Here is a 24403-nt window from a genome sequence, read left to right on the forward strand (position 1 = left end):
GGAAGAGGATTGGGGGAGGAAGGGCAGAGGATTAGGAGAGGGAAGAGGATCGGGAGAGGAAGGGCAGAGGATTGGGGAAGAAGGGAAGAGGATTGGGAGAGAAAGGGCAAAGGATTGGGGAGGAAGGGCAGAGGATTGGGGGAGGGAGGGAGAAGATTGAAGGAGGGAGAAAAGAGGATTGGGGAGGGAGGGCAGAGGATTGAAGGCGGAAGGACAAAGGATTGAAGGAGGGAGGACAGAGGATTGAAGGAGGGAGGACAGAGGATTGAAGGCGGAAGGACAAAGGATTGAAGGAGGGAGGACAGAGGATTGAAGGAGGGAGGACAGAGGATTGAAGGAGGGACGACAGAGGATTGGGGTCCACCAGTTTTGTTTCCAGTGTCCAGTCAGCCCAGGGTTGTGTCAATGCACTTGTGCCCAGGGCCTCCCACACAAACACAAATGATTTGATGATGAATGACACACAGACACAGCAGACAATGGTGCACTGAGGTGCGTGAGGTGCCATTACACTGCCATTATGGCTATTCATATAATGTTTATAACGGTTATAGTGTTGTGGTGCCATAAAGATTATTATTATATATACACCACAAGTAATGGGCAGTTAAGGAATATCTGAACTCGTGAGCCCCGAGGAGCGGCAACATAAGGCAGAATTCCTGTTTCATACAGAGATTATCCATGGTGAGTAAATAATAAGGATCACTTAATCCTCCTGTGACTCACCCACTGACAATAACAAGAGCCTTTAGACTCCCTGTAACTAACACAACTGGAGAGCGGGACACATGATTTTATTTTATTATGTCAATTGTTTTGGGGTGGCGTTCCCTTGTAAGGCCTGCAACACGCTGAAAACACAGGCGACCAATGGCGTGCTTCCTAGCAACAGCCTATCAACGCTAAAGTAACATGATGTTTACTCGGCGGGGGAAAGCGCTGAGCTGGCCTCACACACACATGATGACGTAGTGGGCGGTCGCTGCCTGCTGCCACGGAAGGCGGTCCTCCTTCCAGCCAATCAGATGGCGGCTACGTGTGCAACATCACGGAGCTGCGTGAGTTAGAAGCAAAACAATAATAAGGCCAACAGCGAGAGAGACAGAGAGAGAGAGAAGCAGCTGGAGCTGCAGGGCAGTGCTGAACCCGCAAAGGCTACTGAGCGAGTGCTCGGGGGGGAAACATCACCATGTCCCAGAATGAAGGACCGAATCCACAGGATGAACATTTGCAGGGTAAGGATTAGTCCCCATTTCTGTGTCCCCAGCTGTTCCAGAACTACAGCTCCCGGCATGCACTGCATGACTGAGTGACAATAGCAGCAATGACTGAAGATAAGCAGGCAGCCATGGTTTAGGGGTGTCAGGGGTTATTATGATCATACAGTATAGACTGTGTATGGCTGATAGGGGTTCTGCCTTCTGGATGGGTGCAGAGAAACCAGTGCAGGCAGCAGCAGGCTTGTCAGATGACTGATAATCATGTAGCATTACCTGGCAGCCTAAAGCTTCTGGCAGTTGTAGTTGAGTGACAGCTTGAGAGCTACAGGTTCCCTATCAGGTCCTGTGCTGGGAATGTTTGCTATTATTATATGGGCTGACTTTGCGGCACGGATAAAGATTTGGGGGTATGTGATCCCCCATTTTTGAGTCTGTACTGATATACCCAGCCTGTCATTGCCCAATGCCCTGAACTGGTCCTGCCAGGAAAGTTTGTAAAGAAAAAAATCAAGTAAGAAGGAGCACACCCTTAAAATAAGATAATATGTGGTGCTAATCCATACGAGGCTCCCCATAAGGGTCTCCAAAACGTACACAAGAAACCAAGAGCGGATTGCACACTCCGTTTACAAAAAAACCCAAAAAACCAATGTTTATTACATCAAAAAAAGAGGGGTTACAAAAAACCATCGGTGAGCCCGATGCGTTTCGACCATAATGGTCTTCTTCAGGGGCACGCATAATAAATAACCAAAAACAAAGCTTTCTTACACAACCCAAGAACGGATTACAAAACAAATTACAAAAAAATCATAGGCGTTTCGAGCATAATAGTCTTCTTCAGGGGCACAAATAATAAATAATTAAAATTGATTATTATTTGTGCCCCCGTTATGGTCGAAATGCGTTGGGCTCACCTATGATTTTTTGTAACCCCTCTTTTTTTGATGTAATAAACATTGTTTATTTTTTTTGCAAACTTTTGTGCAATCCGTTCTTGGTTTCTTAGATGGGTTTATTGAGGCATAAGGAAGATTTCACCAAGGTGCCCATTGCCAGGATTTAGGAGGCTTTGTTTACAGTCCCAGGAATGGAGTCTTCCCATGTGTTTGTTCCTCCCAGTCAGCAGATCCCTGACATCAAGTGCAACGTCAGCTCTGCCTAAGATTAGTCTTTACCCGACTCATGAGCGGCACTTCTCTGCCCGGCTGTCTGCCAGCTGCTCTTGCTCCTGTATGAACTGCACGTCTCATTCCTGTATTTGCCCTCTGTAATGTTCACTCTTTGGGGGGGAATTCACAAAAGTGGTGATATTGAGACAAAATAAAACTGGAGATAAAAGTGGCGGATTTCCCACCAAATTCACAAACCTCTATCTTCACTTTTGTGAATTTGTCTTTTAAACCGACAGTTTTCAGATTTTGGGGGGAATTCACAAAAGTGGAATTTAGGCGGATTTCTGTTTGTGAATATGGAGAAAGTATTTTAAACCAGTTTACCACCACTTTTACTCCAAAAATGGTCTCTCTTCAATTTTGTGAATCCCCCCCCCCCCCTTTGTGTTTGTCCATATTCATATACAGCTTATCGTTTCCTTGGACTGTGGGTGATGGGAGTTGTTGGGCCGCAGGTCGGATAGTACTATTTTCCCTACTGAAGCATCAAGCACAAAATGAGCTTCATCTGTCAGACACTGATGCCATGGAGGATTATTATATTTTAATGCAAAAAGCACTGTTTTTTGTGAATCTAAATTGCAATCACCTGTGTGTTGTGACATTCTAATCCCCTGTATATACCGTATATTGTGAGTGGGTCCCTAGGCTCAGGTAAGTGACGGCAGCCCTGAGCATGTGCTGGGAATCAGCAGAAAAGAAGGAGCTACTTTAAAAGAACAGATCCTCTTTGCTAATGGGCTGTGCTCCCCTTGGTTTAGGAATGAAGCTGAAGACATATGGGGTCACTTACAGATCCCCTGAGCAGAAGTGCAGGAGCAGTAAGAGGCATAAAGACAATTCTGCCCTGGGCAAATGGCTGTGAGTCACGGTGCAGTTTCAAGGGGTGCAGTCCAGCCTTATCCTCACCTCCTGCCGTCCCTTAATTATGATTTAAAGGGGTTGTTCCCCCTTAAAATTGCTTTTCGTATGATGTAGATATTCTAAGACAATTTGCAGTTATTTTTTGTATTTTTGTTTTTGAGTTATATAACCGCTCTTCAGTTTGCAGTTTCAGCAATCTGGTTGCTATGGTCCAAATTACCCTGGCGACCATGCATTGATTTGTTTAAGAGAATATCACTAGGAGAGGCCTGAAAGAAAGACAAGTACAGGTATAGGATCCTTTATCCGGAAACCCAATATCCAGAAAGCTCAGAATTACGGAATGGCTCCCATAGACTCCATTTTATCCAAATAATCCAAATTTTTTAAAATGATTTCCTTTTTCTCTGTAATAATAAAACAGTAGCTTGTACTTGATCCCAACTAAGATATAATTAATCCTTATTGGAAGCAAAACCAGCCTATTGGGTTTGTTTAATGTTTAAATTAATTTCTAGTAGACATAAGGCATGAAGACCCAAATCACGGAAAGATCCGTTATCCGGAAAACCCCAGGTCCCGAGCATTCTGGATAACAGGTCCCATAGCTGTAATAAAAAGTAGCAATAACAATACATATGTAGCCTTAAGGGCAGATACACATGTGAAGATTCAGAGAGATTTAGTCGCCTGGCGATAAATCGCCTCTTCTCCGGGCGACTAATCTCCCCGAAAAGCCTTCCCGCTGGCTAGAATGTAAATCGCCGGCGGGATGTCTCTTCGTTTCCCAAAGTCGCCCGAAGTTTCCTTGTGAGGCAAAACAAAGCTCTCCAAGTGCCATCCCACCGGCGATTTAGATTCTAGCCAGCGGGAAGGCAGTTTGGGGAGATTAGTCGCCCGAAGCAGAGGCGATTTGTCGCCGGGCAACTTAATCTCCCAGAATCTTCACGTGTGTCTCTGCCCTAATGAGCATTTGTTTTATTTTTTTTCGATGGGGTCAGTGACTCTCGTTTAAAAAACTGGAAAGAGTCAGGAGAAGGCAAATAATTTAAAAAACGGAAAAAAAAAAAAAATAAAGTCAGTGGCTGCAAACTAAAAATTCAAATACACTATAGGGATGGGATCCATTATCAGGAAATTCATTATCCAGAAAGCTCCCAATTAAGGAAAGGCCATCTCCCATTTTAGTCGCCAGGCGACTAAATCTCCCCGAATTGCCCAGTGTGCCCCTACCCTTAAGGCTCCCCAATAGTGCAGTTTGGGAAGGGAAGGCTTTGGAGGGAGGTCAGTGTATTACACAGGCTTTAGTTCTCCTTTAAACTCAATAAAGCCTTTATCAGTGTACGATAAATAAATACACATTTACAAGTTTACTCATTTACGCAATGTTTGTTGTGAGACGTAGTTGTGACAGTCCCTCTCTCATTTATTGGAGGCGAGGGCCCTACTGACCTTCTACAAACGTATCATGTTCTTATTTTTGTTTGGGGCCAGCAGGTTCCTGGGTAGAACTGCACTTCAATAACAATGGAAATTTCGCAACGACGCATCTGCGGGGCCAGGAACAAGGGCCGGCTTCTATATCTATTCACAATGGCGACATGGAAAAAATTCTCCTGGACGCTCAACACGAGTCCGGCCGCAGCAGCTCCAGGGAAAGTTCACACTGTGACAGGTATCTATTAATGGCAACAGCTCTGTTACGTCTCTCTCTCTCTCGGCACCGGATCACGTGGAAAATCCGGGACACACAGTACAGATGCTGGGTGGCATAAAAATTAAATACAGAAAGGCTTTCTGGGGTCCTACCATAATGCGGCACCCCCAAGACTTATGACTAATATTTGTTATATTTAGAGCCGCATTTATCAAGTGTCGAATTTCGAATTCATGTGAGTTTTTCTTTTTTAAAAAAAATGTATTAAAAAAAAAAAATCTAATTTCCTAAACTTGGGTGAATAGGATTGGCCCGAAAACTCGAATCAAATTTGATTCGAGTTTTAAAAACTGTCAGGTAGGCTGCAAGCAATTCCAAATTGATCCTAATAAGTTTCCCATTGACTTAAACAACAATTTGGCAGGTTTAGGTGACGTATAGTCTAATTAGAAAATCGAATTCGAATTTTTTTAAAAAAATCGAATCAAATTTTAACAATTCTTTAGTCGAATTTAACAGTTTTGGCCATAAAAAAAACCCTTGAAAATTTGAAATTCTAATTTTCAATTCGACCCTTGATAAATCTGCCCCTTAAAGAAGAAGGAAAGCTACGAGGCATTTTATTGCCAATAGATTAGCAGCAATAGTGCAAGCTAGAATGCTGTATTTATTCTGTAGAATGTTTTACCATATTTGAGTAAAAAGCTCTTGAAACTTTCTCTGTTTGTTTAGGATAGCAGCTGCAGTATTAGCTTGGTGTGGCATCACTTCTTGCCCGAGTCTCTCCCTGCTCACTTATAGCTCTGGGCTCAGATTACAGCAGAGAAGGGGGGGGAGCAAACTGAGCATGCTCAAGCCCTAGCCATGGAGGTTTAAGATGAAAACAGGAAGTCTGATACAGAAGCCCATGAGTACACAATAGAAGGAAAGAAATGTGGTGATTTATTTGACAGAGGACTCAGAGCAGCATTACTTTGAGGGTTTACTGGTGTATTTATATAGACCTTTCTGACTTACTTAATTTTAGCCTTTCCTTCTCCTTTAATGTACTCTTGACTCGCTGCCGAGTTGATTGGTGTCAAACATTGCACTAATCCTTTCTCTGTTGTTGGTTTACATATAAAGCCCACCTCGCTCTCAGACCCCGAGTATCCAGAGATGCAGTGAAAGCGATACAACGGGGAGCAAGGAAAAGAGCAGCTCACAGGTAGGAGGCCTCACCCAGTGCGAGCTGTCCTCTTTGTGTTATCTGGGTGCAACTGACCCATTAACTTTCTAATCTCTGTGCTAGAAGAATTATCAGTTCTTCCCAGACCAAGGCTTAAGGTGGCCATACACGGGCCAATAAAAGCTGCCGACAGACCGTGTCGGCAGCTTATTGGCCCGTGTATGGGGCCCCCCGACGGGCTTCCCCGATTGAGATCTGGCCGAAAGTCGGCCAGATCTCGATCGGATGGGACGAAAAATCCTGTCGGATCGCTGCCGCATCTTTTCGTTGATGCGGTCCCGCGATCCGACCGCCCATTACTATTCGTTAGGATCCGCTCTTTGGGCCCTAGGGCCCACGATCGGATCAGCCCGATATTGCCCACCTCAAGGTGGGCATATCGGGGAGAGATCCGCTCGTTTGGCGACATCACCAAATGAGCGGATCTCTCCGTGTATGGCCACCTTTAGGTGCATTCTCTCATGTAGCTGTATAATTTAGACTCTGTGTGCCACCCCTATCTACTTTACCACAAGAAAGTGAGCACTGTCAATTCTGACTGTGTATCTGAAGTATCTCTAACATATTAGTGTAATCTGATGATTTCCAGTTGCTAATGATATAAGTATTCCAGCCAGCCTGTCCAGCCAACCACTTATGTTGTATAAACAATTTCTAGAAGATCTCTGGCTGCCTAACATGCCCCATACAGCCCATCAAACTTACCTTTTATTATTATTATTAGTATTATTATTATTTATGGATGCACCAAATCCACTATTTTGGATCCGGCTGAACCCCCCGAATCCTTCTCTAAAGATTCGGCCGAATACCAAACCGAATGGGAAGGAAGTGGGAAGGGGAAAATATTTTTTACTTCCTTGTTTTGTGACAAAATGTCACACGATTTCCCTCCATATGCAAATTAGGATTTGGATTTGGTTCAGCCAGGCAGAAGGATTCGGCCAAATCCAAATCCTGCTGAAAAAGGCGGAATCCTGGATTCTGCATCCCTATTATTATTATTAAACATTAGTGATGTGCGGGTGGCCCGATACCTGCGGGTTGGGCAGGTTCGGTCTGACCTCGCACGCGGCAGGCACCACCGGTGAAGAAGCATGTGACCGTCAGATGCCGGCTTCCGACTTCCCGGCTCGTCTTTTATAGATGCTGCACCTGCTCACCCCGCCCCTTTTGTTACGTCATCAGCGGGGCAGTCGGCGTGGGTCTATAAAAGCAACGCAGAAGTGCGTATACGGGCGGGCGTGGGCTAATGGAGGGCAGGTTAGGGTCGGGTGCGGGTCAGGCAAATCCGACTATTAAACACGTATTTTTAGAGCGCCAACATATTGCGCAGTACTGTAAAATAAATGTACTTATACAAAGAGATCACATGAATTACATACATATAACAACAGAGTTACATACATAACCAGTACCTGTACCAAAGGTGAGGCAGGCCCTGTGCAAAAGAGCTTACAATCTAAAGGGGAATGGACCTAGTTCTATACCACGCTCGGGCAACTTTCTGCTCTCTATCATTAAAGGGGACTATTGACTTTAGAATTTTAGTATGATAGTTATATTCTGATGCAATCTGCAATTGGTCTTTTTTTTTATTATTATTGTGTTTTGTTTTTTTTTTTAATTATTTCTTATTCAGCTATCCCGTTTGGAATATCCGCATCTGTCTGGTTGCTATGGTCTAAAGTACCATTGAAACCTAGCAGTGGCTTGAGAGAGAATGGAATATGAATAGTGGAGGGCTTGAACAGAAACATAAAAGATAAAAAGTAACAATAGTTTTTTTTTTTGCCTATAAAATAAAGGATGAAGACCAGTTGAAAAGTTGCTAAGAATTGGTAATAGTAAACGATAACTTAAAGATGAACTATTAATGGGCCTCTTTAATACGTTTAACCTTCCTCCCGGTAATGAAGAGCAACCAGTTCGCACTTACTTCATCAGTCTAGTGCGGTTAGTTAATAATGAAAGCCCATTTCTGATTGGTGGCTATTGCACTTGTGTAAGATGGATGGAGCCAACTTCATGTAGGCATGTGGCTCAACATCACTTATTTAGATCCGTATGATCGAAATGTCTTTAGGACAGAGGGGGGGGCTCTGAACTGGGAATACAAATGGGGAGCAGTGAGTTGCATGGACATTGGCCAGTGCTGTTTTGCCTCTTTGCAGTCAGAAGAAGATTACATCGAGCGGAGGAAAGAACTGGAATGTTTGCTGAAGAGAAATTCCGACTGGATATGGGACTGGTCTAGCAGGCCTGAAAACATCCCACCAAAGTAAGAGCGGTGTCAGGTGCAGGTGACCCGGTGCCAATGGGAGAAATCTGTACTTATTGTTTGTTTTTCAGAGAGTTCCTTTTCAAGCACCCAAAGCGCAGCTCCGCCCTCAGCATGAGGAACACCAGCGTCATGAAGAAAGGGGGGATCTTCTCTGCTGAATTTTTAAAAGTCTTCCTCCCGTCGCTGCTGCTTTCTCACTTGCTCGCTATTGGACTGGGGTGAGTGCGCGATGACAGAAAGAAAGAACCAATAGAATTGCCTTTAGGCTTTGTCTTAGGCTCTGCTTCTTCATTATTACAAGTAAAATGGCTTTAAAGGAGAAGTCAACCCCTTCGGCGCTAAAATTCCTCCCCCTCCCCTATGTTGCCCTCCTCCCCCCTGGGCAAATGGCCCTAAATTGCTACTTACCACTCGGCGCAGGTCCTGTCCATGGAGTTCACAGGCGCCATCTTCTCCCGTGCGGTTTTCTTCCTGGATTGCCCGGCGTTTGGCGGCGCATGCGCAGTAGGAGCTCTAATGCACATGCGCCGAAAGTCACGAAGTTTCTGAAAAAAGAAATCTGAAAACTTTGTGACTTTCGGCGAATGCAGAGTAGAGCTGAACCGGCAAATACTCCTACTGCGCATGCGCCGCCAAACGCCGGGTGGCAGGACCTGCGCGGAGGGGTAAGTAGCAACTTGGGGGCATTTGCCCAGGGGGGGAGGAGGGAGGGGGCAGGGATTTTAGCAGCAAAGGGGTTTAGTTCTCCTTTAAAGGAGAAGGATATGCTCGGTGCACTTGGGACCCCCAAGTGATTGTAGTGACTTACCTGAAACCCCGGGCCAGTGCTCCTATCAGCAGAAAACTGCACCAACCCGGGGTTATACCAGTGAGCCCCATGAAGTGACTCTCTTCCGTCTTCCTCTTTCTTTGTGTGGCTGTTCATGCGCAGTAGAACGAAAAAGCTGAACTTTAAATTAAAAGTTGGCTATTTCTTTTAACTATAAAAAAAACCTACCCCACAAAGACCCCCCTCCTCCCCCCAGCCTAGCGCCCCCCCCCCCCCCAGGGAAATGCCCCTAACTTTTTACTTACCCCTCGGTTTAGATTCAGGGATCGCAGTTCACGGCAGCCATCTTCCGGGTCTTCGTGTCTTCTTCCGTCTATTTTGGCGAATGTGCAGTTGTCGCTACTCGGAAAAATGCTCCAACTGCGCATGCGCCGCTTCGCTGGTCTTGTTGTCAGGTTATCGAAGACCCGGAAGATGGCTGCCGTGAACTCCGATCCCTGAATCTGCACCGAGGGATAAGTAAAAAATTAGGGGCATTTCCCCGGGTTAGCAGCTAGGCTGGGGGGGGGGAGAGAGGGAGTGTACCTAGGGTAGGGGGGTAAGGTTTTTTTTTTTTTTTTTCGTTAAGGGTAGAATTCTCCTTTAAGAGTTGAATTGCTTGGAGCATAGACAGGATCTATAAAAGCTTGTACAGGTATGGAATCCGTTATCCGGTAACCCGGTATTCAGAAAGCCCCAAATTACGGGAAGGCTGTCTCCCTTAGATTGAATTTTATACAAATAATCCGGATTTTAATAAATGATTTCCCTTTTCTCTGTAATAATAAAACAGTAGCTTGTACCTGATCCCAACTAAGATATAATTAATCCTTATTGGAGGCAAAACCAGCCTATTGGGTTTATTTAATGTTTATATGATTTTCTAGTAAAATTAAGGTACAAAGATCCAAATTACGGAAAGATCCATTACACAGAAAATCCCAGGTCCCGAGCATTCTGGATAATAGGCCCCATACCTGTACTTGGATCCATTAAAATCGCGTCAGTCTCGCTGTCCCCGTTAAGGATAGCCCCTTGTCATGTCAGATTTATCCCGTGTAAAATTTGTTGCCCGTTGACTTCAATGCATTTGGCAATTTTTTCGTCATTTTGAGAAGCAAAACGGGTCAGATTCACCCGTCACTAATAGGGAATAATAAAATAGAAGGATATTAGAAGTCACTAAGGAGTTCCATGACCACAGAAAAAGCACAAGGGTGTTCTATTAAAGTTAAATATTTGCTACGGCTAAATAATATAAACCCTTGGGTGTTACAGCATAAACGACTTTCAGTTTACTTGAGGAGTTTCAGTGAGAGTTTTATTAACCTATCTCATGAAATATTTGCCACACTTATTTAATGAACTGCCCTGTCCTTGTTTGAACTGTAATAACAGAACACAGGGTGAGAATGACATGGTTTATTAATGTACTCGGTACATTGTGTCTCCATAACCTGAACTGTGCCCAACAGAAGTGATTGGAATGTATACACAGCTGTGCTCCTATAAAATCATCCGTTCATCTGTTATTCCGCTACCTGGAATGGGTGACATCCAAAGACCAGTGGCAGGGGAAATAGGATATAAAAACCTTTTACAAAATTGAACTGAGGTGGTAGAAAGCACATTATTTCTTGGTATTACACCTCGCTTATTTGGTTGCAACTGGACTTAGGAAAGGCAGTATCGCCCCAAGCATGGTGTTCTGTTCTACGACCTGTTGATCTGCACGTGGAGCTCTGTTCTTTTGACCTGTTGTTGATCTGCACGTAGAGCTCTGTTCTGTTTAAACTGTTGTTGATCTGCACGTGGAGCGCTGTTTGACCTGTTGATGATCTGCACGTGGAGCTCTGTTCTGTTTGACCTGTTGATGATCTGCACCTGGAGCTCTGTTCTGTTTGACCTGTTTTTGCAGCTGGACTTAGGAAAGGCAGTATGGCCCCAAGCATGGTGTTCTGTTCTACAACCTTTTGATCTGCACGTGGAGCTCTGTTCTGTTTGACCTGTTGTTGATCTGCACGTGGAGCTCTGTTCTGTTTGACCTGTTGTTGATCTGCACGTGGAATTCTGTTTGACCTGTTGTTGATCTGCACATGGAGTTCTGTTTGACCTGTTGTTGATCTGCACGTGGAATTCTGTTTGAACTGTTGTTGATCTGCACGTGGACTTCTGTTTGACCTGTTGTTGATCTGCACGTGGAGCTCTGTTCTGTTTGACCTGTTGTTGATCTGCACGTGGAATTCTGTTTGACCTGTTGTTGATCTGCACATGGAGTTCTGTTTGACCTGTTGTTGATCTGCACGTGGAATTCTGTTTGAACTGTTGTTGATCTGCACGTGGAGCTCTGTTCTGTTTGACCTGTTGTTGATCTGCACGTGGAGCTCTGTTCTGTTTGACCTGTTGTTGATCTGCACGTGGAATTCTGTTTGACCTGTTGTTGATCTGCACGTGGAGCTCTGTTCTGTTTGACCTGTTGTTGATCTGCACGTGGAATTCTGTTTGACCTGTTGTTGATCTGCACGTGGAGCTCTGTTCTGTTTGACCTGTTGTTGATCTGCACGTGGAGCTCTGTTCTGTTTGACCTGTTGTTGATCTGCACGTGGAGCTCTGTTTGACCTGTTGTTGGTCTGCACATGTAGCTCTGTTCTGTTTGAGCTTTTGTTGGTCTGCACATGGAGCTCCACAAGGTACTGGTTTATTATCACAGAGAAATAGGAAATTGTTTTTTAAAATTAGGATTATTTGGATAAAATTAAGTCTATGGGAGACTCTGTAATTTGGAGCTTTCTGGATAACAGGTTTCCGGATAACGGATCCCATTCATGTACTGTTATAATCATACATGTATGCTGGAAATGGAATATCTATGTAGCATTGGGCAGGTTTGATTATTGTAGCTGCCTGTGCACCATGTTGGCCAGTGCTTGATACATGGGCAGATAAAGAACTGAAGAACTACAGCTCTTATTTAATGCCCAGTGTTACAGGCTCAAACAAATGGAACAAAAGTCGACTATACACTATAATCCCTACATCAGACCTGTCCATTTGGCCCTTGAGCCGTATACCATACAGGATCCCCATAGTATGACCAGTCACTAAATAGTGCGGTGTGAATTGTGTTGAATTAGATGTTGGGTTACGTTGTAGGACCACAGTGCCAAGGGTTTGTGTAACTATTGTGTTGCTTTTATCTGTCCTCAGTCTGACTTGGGAGACCTAAAGAAATGCAACAGGTTGTCCCCTAATAAGGGAAGGAAGCAAGAAGTGGCAGGTAACCTGGAGAATACAGCCTGCTCTAGGTCCTGAGGAACATGGCAGCTGAGAGACTCCTCAAAATATCTTTGTAGCTGCCAGTTGCTGTGGGATTAGCTAGAACATCCGTTATGACTTTCTGGGAGTTTGTCCTTTAAACAAATGTGGCATGCCCCTCAAATTAGTTTTAAAAAATTCCTCACACATGAATCTTTAAAGGAGACCAATCATATAAATGAAAAAACCCTAATTTTGTAGGCAATTATAAGTAATATATGGTGTTGCTTTTACATGGTGCTAAAAATTTATATTATCAGTCCTTTATTGGAGCTCCCTATAGATGTTCTCTGGTCCCTGTCTGTGTTTCAAATGAGGGGTGGGCGTGTCCTAACGGTCCCTGCCAGAAGCACAGTAGGAGGGGGCAGCCAATCACAGCCCTGCAGTCACACAAGCACAGAGAGGCTTCAGTTCCCTATCAGGTCCTGCTAGCTGCTGATTGGTTCCTGTCCTACAGTGCAGTGAGCTGAGAGCTGCCGGCTCCCCTGCACAGCCTGGGAATTCAGGAAGTGGAAGGGAGGGATTATTAGGGTTTTTGCAGAAATATTCAATAAATCAGCCTTAAAAACACTACTTTTTTAAGCACAATTCTATCTAAATGATTATAACGCACTGGTACATTTTAATTTTTTACACAAAATGTCTCCTTTGATAGTTTGGACTTTTGAAGGCAATCCCGCTTTAAAAAACAGAAAACTGACCTAAGAGGAGGATGTAGCTTCGTTTTATCGGTTCGCCTGGTCTGAGGTGGCGAAGTAAACTCTGGCAAAAGAAGTAGCGTTCAGTAATATTCAGTAATATTCAGTAATATTCAGTAGCATTCAGTAAAGTTCGCATCTTAGAAAATTTGTAACGAGTAGGGATGCACCGAATCCACTATTTTGGATTCGGCCGAACCCCCGAATCCTTCCTGAAAGATTTGGCTGAATACCGAACCGAATCTGAATCCTAATTTACATATGCAAATTAGGGGTGGGAAGGGGAAACCCTTTTTTACTTCCGTGTTTTGTGACAAAAAGTCACACCATTTCCCTCCCCGTTCCTAATTTGCATATGCAAATTACGACTCGGATTCGGCTCAGCCGGGCAGAAATCCTGCTGAAAAAGGCCGAATCCCGAACCAAATCCTGGATTCGGTGCATCCCCAGTAACGAGCATTCGCCTGAGCACAAAGTCGTCCGGCGATAGGGTTCGAACCAACGCTAGCGACGGCCCCATTCACTAGTGAATTTTCCTCTACGCCTGCCGATGTCCCTGTGGATGGGATTTCGGGCAAATTGACGCTAGCGTCGACCACTTTGCCTTTTAGTTAATCTGCCCCATGGTCTCGCAAGTAGGGATGGACAAATTTTTTCGCCTTGTTTCGCCGCGGAAATGACGCCCATAGACATGTATGGCGCCATGAGTCAAAAAAAAAAAGACGCGCGCCAAAAAAATTTTTGCCACGCGACAATTTTTTGGATGCCCATAGACTTTAATGGGCGTCTGCGACATTCCGCCGGCGGCAAATTTTTGGCGAAACTATACAGGTCAAACTCGCCCATCCCTACTCGCAAGACTCAAGATAAATATAGGGAGCCTTTATGTACTAAATTCTGTCTCAAGTCCTAAGCCTCGAAGACGGTGCCTGCTGCTTATTGACCCAACTTGTGTCCCAGCAAATAACAACAATACTTTATGTGCCCCATATTCATTATCTGTTCTTTTTCCTTTCGATAGTGTTTACATCGGCAGACGCCTCACCACCTCCACCAGCACTTTTTAAAGGAGAAACTCTCAGCACGAGATAACGGTGAACACCCAAGGGCGCGACTCCTGCACTCGATATACGTTTTAGCCTATTGTTTTTTTTTTTTATTTGCTCTGTAAGTGAATTTTGCTTGTTACGCTCAACGTATCAGAAAGTGGGTCCCTGAAACCAAGGTGACATTTTTAACGTCAACATTCATCTACTGTGAAACGTAACGGCTTCTTGCGATAGTACGAGGTTCTTTTCATGCAGACGCGTCGTGTTCTTTTGCCTAATCCACTAGGAAAGGAATGTTATTTTAAAGCCCCCCGCATGCACCGACCCTTGTTTTGTCTCTGCACGGGAGAATTTGGGTTTGAGGAAATGATTGTATAGAAATATAAACGTTTGTACTGTGATTACCTGTGGGTTTTTTTTTAATTTCTGGAGCCATGTGCATAAATGATTAGCCCATTGATAACTTACTTATATGGTAGTCAAGAATGTGGCCATTGACCCTCGTTATTCTCATAGCTACCTACCTAGAATTAAAAATAGAATTTAACCAATCAAAACAAGGGCTACGTTGTTCAGGAAACCCCAGAGCAATACCTGTGCGTTGGATGGATACCCCAAAGCAATTGGTTGCCACAATGCCTATAGCCTGCAACCATTTTGATTAAGTAGCCACTTTTTATATATAGCGTCAAAGCCTCAAAATAATTAGGAGTAGTACCAGGTTGCTGGGAGTAATTGTGTAGTAGTGTCAGGTTGCTGAGAGTAACTGTAGTATCAGGATGCTGCAGTAACTGTGTGTCACTTTCTACTAAGGATGCGCCTAATCCACTATTTTGGATTCGGCCAGACTCTTCTGAAAGATCCGTACGAATACCGAGCCAAATCTGAGTCCGAATTTGCATATGCAAATTAGAGCTGAGAAGGTTAAAACATTTTTTACTTCCTTGTTTTGTGACAAAAAGTCACGCGGTTTCCCTCCCCAACCCTAATTTGCATATGCAAATTCGGGTTTGGCCAGGCAGAAGTATTCGGCCGAATCCCGAAGCGAATCCTGGATTCAGTGGATCCCTTCTTTCTACTGATTTAATTGGGTAGCACCTGACTGTGGGATGAATGTGGTGCCTCCTGTTGGGGAAGTGACTTATTCCAATGCCCAACATTTTGTGGCTGCGACTTTTCTTGTGTCAGGCAGCTGTGATGGATGCCCCCCATAACCCTTACTTATTGGAACAGCAGAGCTAAAGGTGAGGTCTGTGCATGTTGACCAGACAATCCCAACTGAGAGCTCTGTGCTATGGATAATCCGTTGCTTAATTAATCAGGCAGGAATTTAATCTGCCATTGCATCAGGTCCATTGGCAGATGAGGAATTTGCATTTCCTCGTCACTTCCTGCTGTTCCCACTGTTTCAGATGTTGGACCATGGGAGCCTAACTAAAGGAATTAGGCTTGCCACCCAGCCGGTATTTTACCGGTAAAACGCCTGCCAAGTCCGGGGCCGGTACTACAAATTTATCGGCAATGTAGTTGTCGTATAAATAAAATAAAAGCCCTCGACCCGTCCCCAATTCGCTCAGAATTTACCTATTTTTCAGGCTTCTGGTCATCGCGCGATGTTGCTCCGCCCCTTTTGTATCATGGTATGTGGCCCCTCCCCCTTTTGCGCCACGGACCGCCCCCATCGGGCGGTAAAAGTTTTCAGAAAAGACGGCAACCCTAAAAGGAAGGTGACCATACCATGCCAATGCCTCCTCCTTCTGTCTGGCCCATGGGCCAATCCCTTGGATATTGTGCCGGACTGGCCAATGCACAGCCATCTTTAAATACTTTGCATAGTAAGAAAGAGTTAAAGGAGTGAGGTAACATAAATTTGAGCATAATCCCTCGATATGACGTAGAGAAAACATTATACGGGGGCAGAAGTAGGGCAGGGTAATGTGAATGGTTTATTCAGTTTGCCACATACCCTTGTAAGTAACCCAGATGGGGCTAACAAGTATGTACTAACAATAGTCCAAAATGCCTACTTTGTAGCAATGGACAAAGGGCCGATGGATGAAGGCGACAGTACACTATAACAAAAGGAAATGACTTTAAAATGAATTATTAAATATATATATAGAGATAGTTCCTTGAAAAACAGATGCACACCGGGAACTTTTAACCATCAAAAATAATTCCTTTATTTAATACATTTTAAAAGACAATTCAGGGCCAATAGATAAATATTTTAGCAGAGTTTTAAATTTAAATTTTAACCCCAGTTCTAGAATTAAAGCCTATGAAATGTGTTTAAAATTGTCCCAGGATTCTCAAAGCACCTTAAGAGGGGAATATCCAGTAGGGTGAGCTGTAATGGATCTACAACTCCCAGCATTCAGTAGGGCGAGCTTATCGCTGTATCTGACCTACAACTCCCAGCATCCCTTATCAGGGGATCGGACGTCCCTGTTTGAAGATAAAAAGCTCGGTAGGAAATTAAATGTGAAGTTACTTTTTGATACATTTTTCTGTAGCCAATGATCGGTGTATATACATGGAGATTCATTATCGATGAGGTTTGTTTTTAAGCCAAAGTTGTTTTCTAAGGGCAGAGACACGCTGCGATTCGGGGAGATTAGTCGCCCGGCGACAAATCTCTTCTTCAGGGTGACTAATATCCCCAAACTGCCTCCCAGCCGGCTAGAATGTAAATCGCCAGCAGGTGGCACTTGGAGCACTTCATTTTCCGAAGTTGCTTCACAAGGAAACTTCGGGCGACTTCGGAAAACGATTCGCTCCGAGTGCCATCCCGCCAGTGATTTTCATTCTAGCCAAGGGGAAGGCAGATCTGGGAGATTAGTTGCCCCGAAGAAGAGGTGATTAGTCGCCCGAAGAAGAGGAGATTTGTCGCTCAGAAGAAGAGGACATTAGTCGCCTTGAAGAAGAGGAGATTAGTCGCCCGAAGAAGAGCATATTAGTTGCCCCAAGGAAGAGCAGATTAGTCGCCCCGAAGAAGAGGAGATAAGTCGCACCGAAGAAGAGGAGATTTGTTGCTCAGAAGATGAGGACATTAGTCGCCCCGAAGAAGAGGAGATTAGTCGCCCCGAAGAAGAGGAGATTAGTCGCCCCGAAGAAGAGGAGATTAGTCGCCCCGAAGAAGAGCAGATTAGTCGCCCCGAAGAAGAGCAGATTAGTCGCCACAAAGAAGAGATTTGTCGTATGGCGACTAAACTCCCCGAATTGCAGCGTATCGCTGCCCTAAAGGGACATATACTCATGCACTTAAGCAATGTACATTTTTGTTTATGTTTTCATGGTAACAGCACACTAAACTCACAGCTACTATCCTGACTGTGTAAGAGGAGCACCCCCTGCTGTTTCGAACAGATGCAAAGATCTTAAATTACCAATCCCGGAAGCGTCTCCTGGCGTTTCTCAGATCATAGTGAAAGGAGCTACAGAACTGCACGAGCAACTTCAGTTTTGCAGCCGTGGGCGCTCCCCACAGTTACGATATCATGAAAACAAACAAAGAAAAGTAATTTAAATAACAAAAGTGCTCAGAAGAGCAATGTGACATGAAGTTGAAGTATATGTCGCCCTTGTACTTAGGGATTTATTCACTGTAATATGTTTGTACTGTTTGTCTTTTGTCAGATGCTGATTTAGAGTAAAGCAGGTCCCTCTCATCTACTTTATGGCCATTGGTGGTGCCATAGTCACTCACTAGACTAGTATTGTATTCAGCGACCCCCCACGGCACAACCTGTAGCCCCCGGGCTGCCTTCCCTCATCCAAACTCTGTATATTTCATATGTGAAAAATAAATAAAGGTTTGTGTTTTGAAAATCAATTTTTGTTTGATTTTTGTTTTTATTTGCTATGTTGGAGATGAATTCCTGCCTTAACGTGAAACAGTGTTTAAAGAGCATGTAAAGGCAAAAAAATAAAATCCCATTTTACTTTCTTTAATGAAAAAGAAATCTATCTCCAATATACTTTAATTAAAAAAATGCGTACCATTTTTATAAGAAACCTGACTGTATGCAGTGAAATTCTCCCTTCATTTACTGCTGTGGATAGGAATTGTCAGATGGTCCCTAACTGCTGAGCAGGGAAACAATCATACTTATGAACAGCAGGGGGAGCCCCCGCCTTACTTCCCAGCCATGCAGAACTCAAGCAGCTTTGTTTATGATGATCCCTAAGCAGCCCAGATCACACTGAGCATGTGCACAGTCTTAGTCTTGCAAAGATGTATAACAAAGTTACAAGATGGTGACCCCCTGTAGCCAACTTTGAAAGCATAAATCATTTGTTTGATTAGGCTTGTGGTGCAGTCAGTTCATGTTTATGTTTAGTATACAAAATACAGCATTTCTAGTCTTATTCTATTTTAGACTTTACATGCCCTTTAATGTAAAACGAGCCAGGAATGGTCGGTATGAACCATAAAATGTTGCTATAACCAACGGAACATTTGGGACACATCTCCTCTTCTTCGTGGCGACTAATCTCCCCAAACTGCCTCCCCACTGGCTAGAATGAAAATCGCTGACGGGATGGCACCCGGAGTGCTTCGTTTTCCAATGTCGCCCAAAGTTTCCTCGTGAGGCAACTTCGGGCGACTTCAGTAAACAAAACACTCAGAGTGCCATCAAAGGGCGAAAAGCGACCAATCGAAATCTATTAAAAAAATAGATTTTTAAAAAATGGGTGAATGGATTGAAACAAATTTGATTCATTTTTTTCAAAAGTCCACCAAACAACTCCAAATTAATTGTAGGGGGTCCCCCGTAGCCTAAAACACACATTCTGCAGGTTTTAGATGGCGAATAGTCGAATTCTTAAAGGGACAGATACATTTAAAAATTCAATTATTTTTTTTTAATTCGAATTGAACGTGGACTATTCCCTAGTCGAATTACACCAAAATAAACTCTAAATTGGAATTTTCAATTTGACCCTTGATAAATCTGCCCCATAACGTAGGAACAGTTAATTACAGCAGCAGACACTGACTAAACTTCAGGTTTTCTTCTCCTTTAAAGTGCAAGTCCCGGTCCTGCCGCTATGGGATTAGCTCGGCTGCAGGAAGCTTCAAATTTCTTCCACCAGTCTAGCCAATCCTCTTGAGGCTGTACCGGGACTTACATTTTGAGGGGGGGTAAGGAAGTAAAGATTTTTTTTTTCGATTTCTTTTCTTGAATCTTCATTATCAGCCAGGTTTTTGAAGGCTTAGCCTCCCCTAGCCTTGGTGAAAATCTGCCCAAGTGTTGGGGTGAAAACTGCCTGTCCGGATTTCCAAATTAGGAAATCCAGACAGGACATTGAAGTAAATGACATGGCGATCAGCCAATAGCTGATTGCCATGTCACAAGACCCACTCCTGCAGCACTGGTCCCACCTCCTACATCACCTGCCCCGCCCCCTTGCCGGATTTGGGAAAACAAAGTTGGCAACACTAGCTACAGCCATTGGAAGCTTGAGCTCCCTCCTCTGGGCAGCAGAAACCAAGTCACAATCCATAAGCAGAAAAAGCAGCAATACCCGTCAGTTTTGTAGTCGGTATAGGTTTGTGTTATACAGTCATTGAGGCAATATTGTATCCAGTATAAACACAATTTGACTCTAGGCCAATGTACTATATTGTACCCTGAGCCATTGGCTGGAGCACTAAACTACCCTGCTCACTTCTAACAAGCTTTGGCTCTTCTCTTTGGGTTAGAAGGTGCTCTTGTTGTTGATATTAGCAGTGTAAAACTGCTAAAGTCATAATCTAAAAAATAAAAAAAGTTAAATATAAAATTGAGAAGAGCACTCTAAGCACATGCACACTGTTATATAGAATATACATCCCCTTTAATACCAGAAATAACGGTGTTCCAAGTGTCAAGGATCGTTGGATGTTAATTACAGATATATGTTAAAGGGGAAGTAAAGTCTAAAATAGAATAAGGTGTATTTTGTATACTAAACATAAAACTTACTGCACCAGAATCATAATTAAACAAATGATTTATGCTTTCAAAGTTGGCCACATTTGGTCACTATCTTGTAACTTTGTTAAACATCTTTGCAAGACCAAGACTATGCACATGCTCAGTGTAATCTGGGCTTCAGTTGGGAGGTTAAGCTTAGGGATCGTCAAATCATGAAAACAGCACGTCAAATAATTTCTGCAATAATCAGAAAATACAGACTGCGTTGGGTCTACGGATACAAATCTCTACACGTTCGCCGGCTGCTCTACAGGGAAACAAACAAAGCTGCTTGAGGTCAAGGAAGAAAGATGGGGCTCCCCTTGCTGTTTAAAAGTATGATCGTTTCCCTGTAGAGCAGTTAGGGACCACAGTAGTCACAGGACTATCCACAGTAGTCAGAGCAAGTAAAACAAAGGGGGAATTTCACTGCATACAGCCAGATTTATTTTAATAACGGTACACTTTTTTTAAAATTAAAGTATATTAATAGATTTTTTTCATTAATGAAAGTAAAAATGGGATTTTTTTTGCCTTTAAATTCCCTTTAAGGATCTATTGCATGATCAGAAGCTGCACATTTTAAATCTCACCCTGGTTTGATTGTATTGCTGCCTGCACCTCCCATGCTTTACTGTAGTAAGTGAAGGGCAGAAAAGCTGCCATCTTTTTAACCCTCTGGTGGCAAGAAAGAAGGCTCACTTTAAAAATTTAGTTTTTTTCTAGGACACCATCTACAGTCTCAGTGAGGAAGTATAAAGCTGTACTGTGGCAGGGAACATAGCAAGGTTTATACTCACAGATCATGAACCTGCAAACTGCATAGGGGTAGGCAAAAAAAATAAAATAAAACCGTTTGCCTTCACCAAAGGGCAGTTTTATCAAGGGTCGAATTTTGAGTTTATGGGACTTTCTAAAAACTCCCATCAACTCAAAAAAAACCAATCGAAATGTATTTTTAATAAATATTTTTTTTAAAAAAAAACGGGTGAACTGCAAATTTAACCACCCCCAAAAAAAACACCAATTCAGTAGGTTTTAGATGAATAGTCTAATTCTTAAAAAGTACAGTACATGATAAATTTCAAAATTCAGATTTTTTTTCAAATTCAAATCGAATGTGGACTATTCCCTAGTTGAAGTACACAAAAATAACTCAAAATTTATCGACTTTTGATAATCTGCCCCTTAGAGGCCCATTTATCAAAGTCCGAATTTCTCATTTTCTGAAAAATACATCCGCACGGGCTTTCCCCCCTTACTTTTCAATAATTTGGGAAAAAAACCCGAAAAAAATTGTTAAAAAATACCAAATCGTACAAATTTTTCTTAAAACTCAGATTTTTCCCCGAAAACCTTGAAATCTTTGGATTATTACAAGAAACCCAACGCAGATCATGATATCTTCAGGATTTATCCCATTGACTTATACGCAACCTCTGCAGATCTGAGATGCCGGATTTTCTGATTCGTCCTTTTTTCCATCCTCGGGGTATGATAAATCCCGAAAAATTCATGTTTTTTTTCCCCCACTAAAAATTCGGATTTTATAGTAAAAAAAAAAAAAAAAAACCTCCAAAAAACAAATTTTTCTGGTTTTTGGCATTCGGAGTTTAATAAATAACCCCCTTAGCAAATAACACACTTCCAAGTCAGGTAAACATTTAAAATTTATTAAACTTTTTGGTCAAAATAATTGAACAAATATATACAATCCCGTTCGTTAGCTCTGTTTCTTACCCCCCGGTTTTTTCACCTCTATGAATGTGGTCAGATTTTCTGTCTTTTTTGTTTTTTAATGGCCAAAAAGTTCCACATCTGGAAATAGTGTCACAACCCATATACAGTATATTCAGATATTCTTCTCTTTTGTAGAAACGTAAATGATTGTGATTCTATTTGAAGCTGGGCCTAACGAGAGCGAGGGTGGCGCACTATATCGACATAAATTAGGGACGAGGTACAGATTTTGTTCTTGCATATTAACTGTCGGAATTATAATTGACCATCGAGTTGTAGTTAAAAGAGGAGCGGAGGGAGGTCGCCCTGTGTTAGGTTTCCACTCGGCACAAGGTCTCAAGGTTTAGGAAACCGGACTTTTAGGGGCAGATTTATCAAGTGTCGAATCTTGACGCAATGGGAGTTTTTTAATCTCCCATAACTTCAAAATTCGAATAAAAAAGACCAACCGAAATTTATAAAAAAAAAAAAATCAAGTTTTTTTCTGTGGGTGAATATTTGATAATTCGAATCGAAGTAAGATTGTATTTGATCGAATTCGTATTTTCAAAAAAAAAAAAACCCTCGATTTTTCCAAGTCCACCAATTGACTCCAAATAGGTTCTTGGAGGTCCCCCAAAGAGACAGTACATGATAAATTTCAATATTCTAATTTTTTTCAAATTCGAATCAAATTCGGACTATTCCCTAGCTCGAAATTCAATTTTTTTTTTTTACTTTGAATTTTCACTTTGACCCTTGATAAATCTGCCCCTTAGTGTCAATCGAATGCATGATAAGTTAAACCGATTTGTTCATTGTACATTCTTACAACTCTAAGGGGCAGATTTATCAAAGGTTGAAAAGTGAAAATTTGAATTAAAACAAATTTGAATTTTGAGCTAATTTTTGTGTTCTTCAAACTAGGGAATAATCCAAATTCGATTTGAATATCAAAATTTATCATGTACTGTCTCTTTAAAAATTTGACTTTGACCATTCGCCATCTAATACCTGTTAAATTGCTGTTTTAGCCTATGGGGGACCTCCTAAAACCTATTTGGAGATTTGGAGTCAATTGGTGGACTTTCAAAGTTTATTTTTGGAAAAACTTTGAATCTAATTTGATCGAATGCGCGGTTGATTCGATTCGTACGATTTGAATTCGATTGAAAACTGACCTATTTGCCCAAAAAAAATAAAAAATTTTAAATTTCGATCTGTCTTTTTTAATTCAAATTTTGAAGTTATGGGAGTTCAAAAAACACCCATTACTTCGAAGTTCGACCCTTGATAAATCTGCCCCTAAGAGTTTTGGCATAATGTAATTTTAAAGATTGACCTGGGGGGGTTGAAGTGCAATGGTAGATCGCATGCAAAATGGAGGGGGGGAAACTTTAATAGTAAAAAAAATATATAATGCACATAAGGTATAGTCCAGTCCGTAAATTATCCAGCTAAAATATCCCATAATACTGTGCAAAATCCCTGTAGTTTTTTTTTAAAAAAACTTCCTATTTTAAAGAACCGTTGCGACTCTCCGAAAAATATCCAATTTCATTTTGGACAACGAAAGTAAGATTTGATCTTGGTTATTGTTTTTAATAGAATTGCTCAAATAACATGCAATAAGATCATTTGGGGGAAATTCCAATGCATTTTTGGTCAGATCTAAAAAACACTTTTTTTTTAAGGGTTTATTTATTTTTTTGTTTTACTTAGTGGTTCCACCGGGTGGCACGGTCATCAGTACAGCCAGTAAATATACATGGGAAAAAAAAGGTCAACTGAACCGGCTTGAGTTTTTAGCCAAGTGCTCGGATTATATAAATAAAAAACAAAACAAAAAACACTGCCCAAATAAAGGCCAGGAGGAGGAATGTTACAGGCAGTGATGGGCGAATTTGTCCCGTTTCGCTTTGCCATGAAATTTGCAGATTTTGATGCCGGCGTCAATTTAATTGTCGCCAGTATCAAAAAAAAACAAAAAACGACGCAGGCGAATTTTCCGGATTTGAAACGCTGAAATACGCCGCAAATTTGTGCCTGCTGAATAAATTCGCCCATCACTAGTTACAGGCATTACCAAGTATGTTCTCAAAGGCCCAAACAGAACAGCGGAAAAAAAATGTGTCAAATTAAATAAAAAAAATAAAATAAAAACATTTCCAATTTTTTGTTCCTGTTTTTTATTTTTTTTTTGGTCAATGGTGTGGAAAGGAAGGCTCAGATTTCAATGGTGAGCGCAGGCTTTTTAGGAGATGTCCGTCACTTCTGTTTCTGGTGGGAGTGTTTTTGGGAAGCCTTGTGCTCTTCCCTCCCCCCCCTTTCCTTTACTGGAGGACAAACGTTTTCCGTGAAATCCAGGTCGGCTTCCATCTTTGCGAGTTTCTAATAAGGGAAGGGCATCCATGTTGTTT

At 42.4% G+C, this 24403-nt stretch overlaps 1 protein-coding gene and 1 long non-coding RNA gene across 3 annotated transcripts; one reads left to right on the plus strand and one right to left on the minus strand.

Moving 5' to 3' along the window:
- Window positions 1-1027: 1027 nt before the first annotated feature.
- Window positions 1028-18136, plus strand: bnip3.S (BCL2/adenovirus E1B 19kDa interacting protein 3 S homeolog). 2 transcript variants are annotated; one of them, XM_018226872.2, is made up of 6 exons: window positions 1028-1238; window positions 4757-4937; window positions 6045-6126; window positions 8322-8428; window positions 8500-8649; window positions 14274-18136. In XM_018226872.2, the coding sequence occupies exons 1-6, from the start codon at window positions 1193-1195 to the stop codon at window positions 14317-14319; spliced, it is 612 nt and encodes a 203-aa protein (XP_018082361.1). In that variant the 5' UTR covers window positions 1028-1192; the 3' UTR covers window positions 14320-18136.
- Window positions 11318-11722, minus strand: LOC121396204. Its single transcript, XR_005962879.1, has 2 exons — window positions 11674-11722; window positions 11318-11420 (listed from the first exon to the last, which is right to left on the minus strand). It is a non-coding gene; the product is annotated as an uncharacterized LOC121396204 (long non-coding RNA).
- Window positions 18137-24403: the final 6267 nt, after the last annotated feature.

Source organism: Xenopus laevis, chromosome 7S (genome assembly GCF_017654675.1).
Source record: "Xenopus laevis strain J_2021 chromosome 7S, Xenopus_laevis_v10.1, whole genome shotgun sequence".
Classification (NCBI taxonomy): domain Eukaryota; kingdom Metazoa; phylum Chordata; class Amphibia; order Anura; family Pipidae; genus Xenopus; species Xenopus laevis.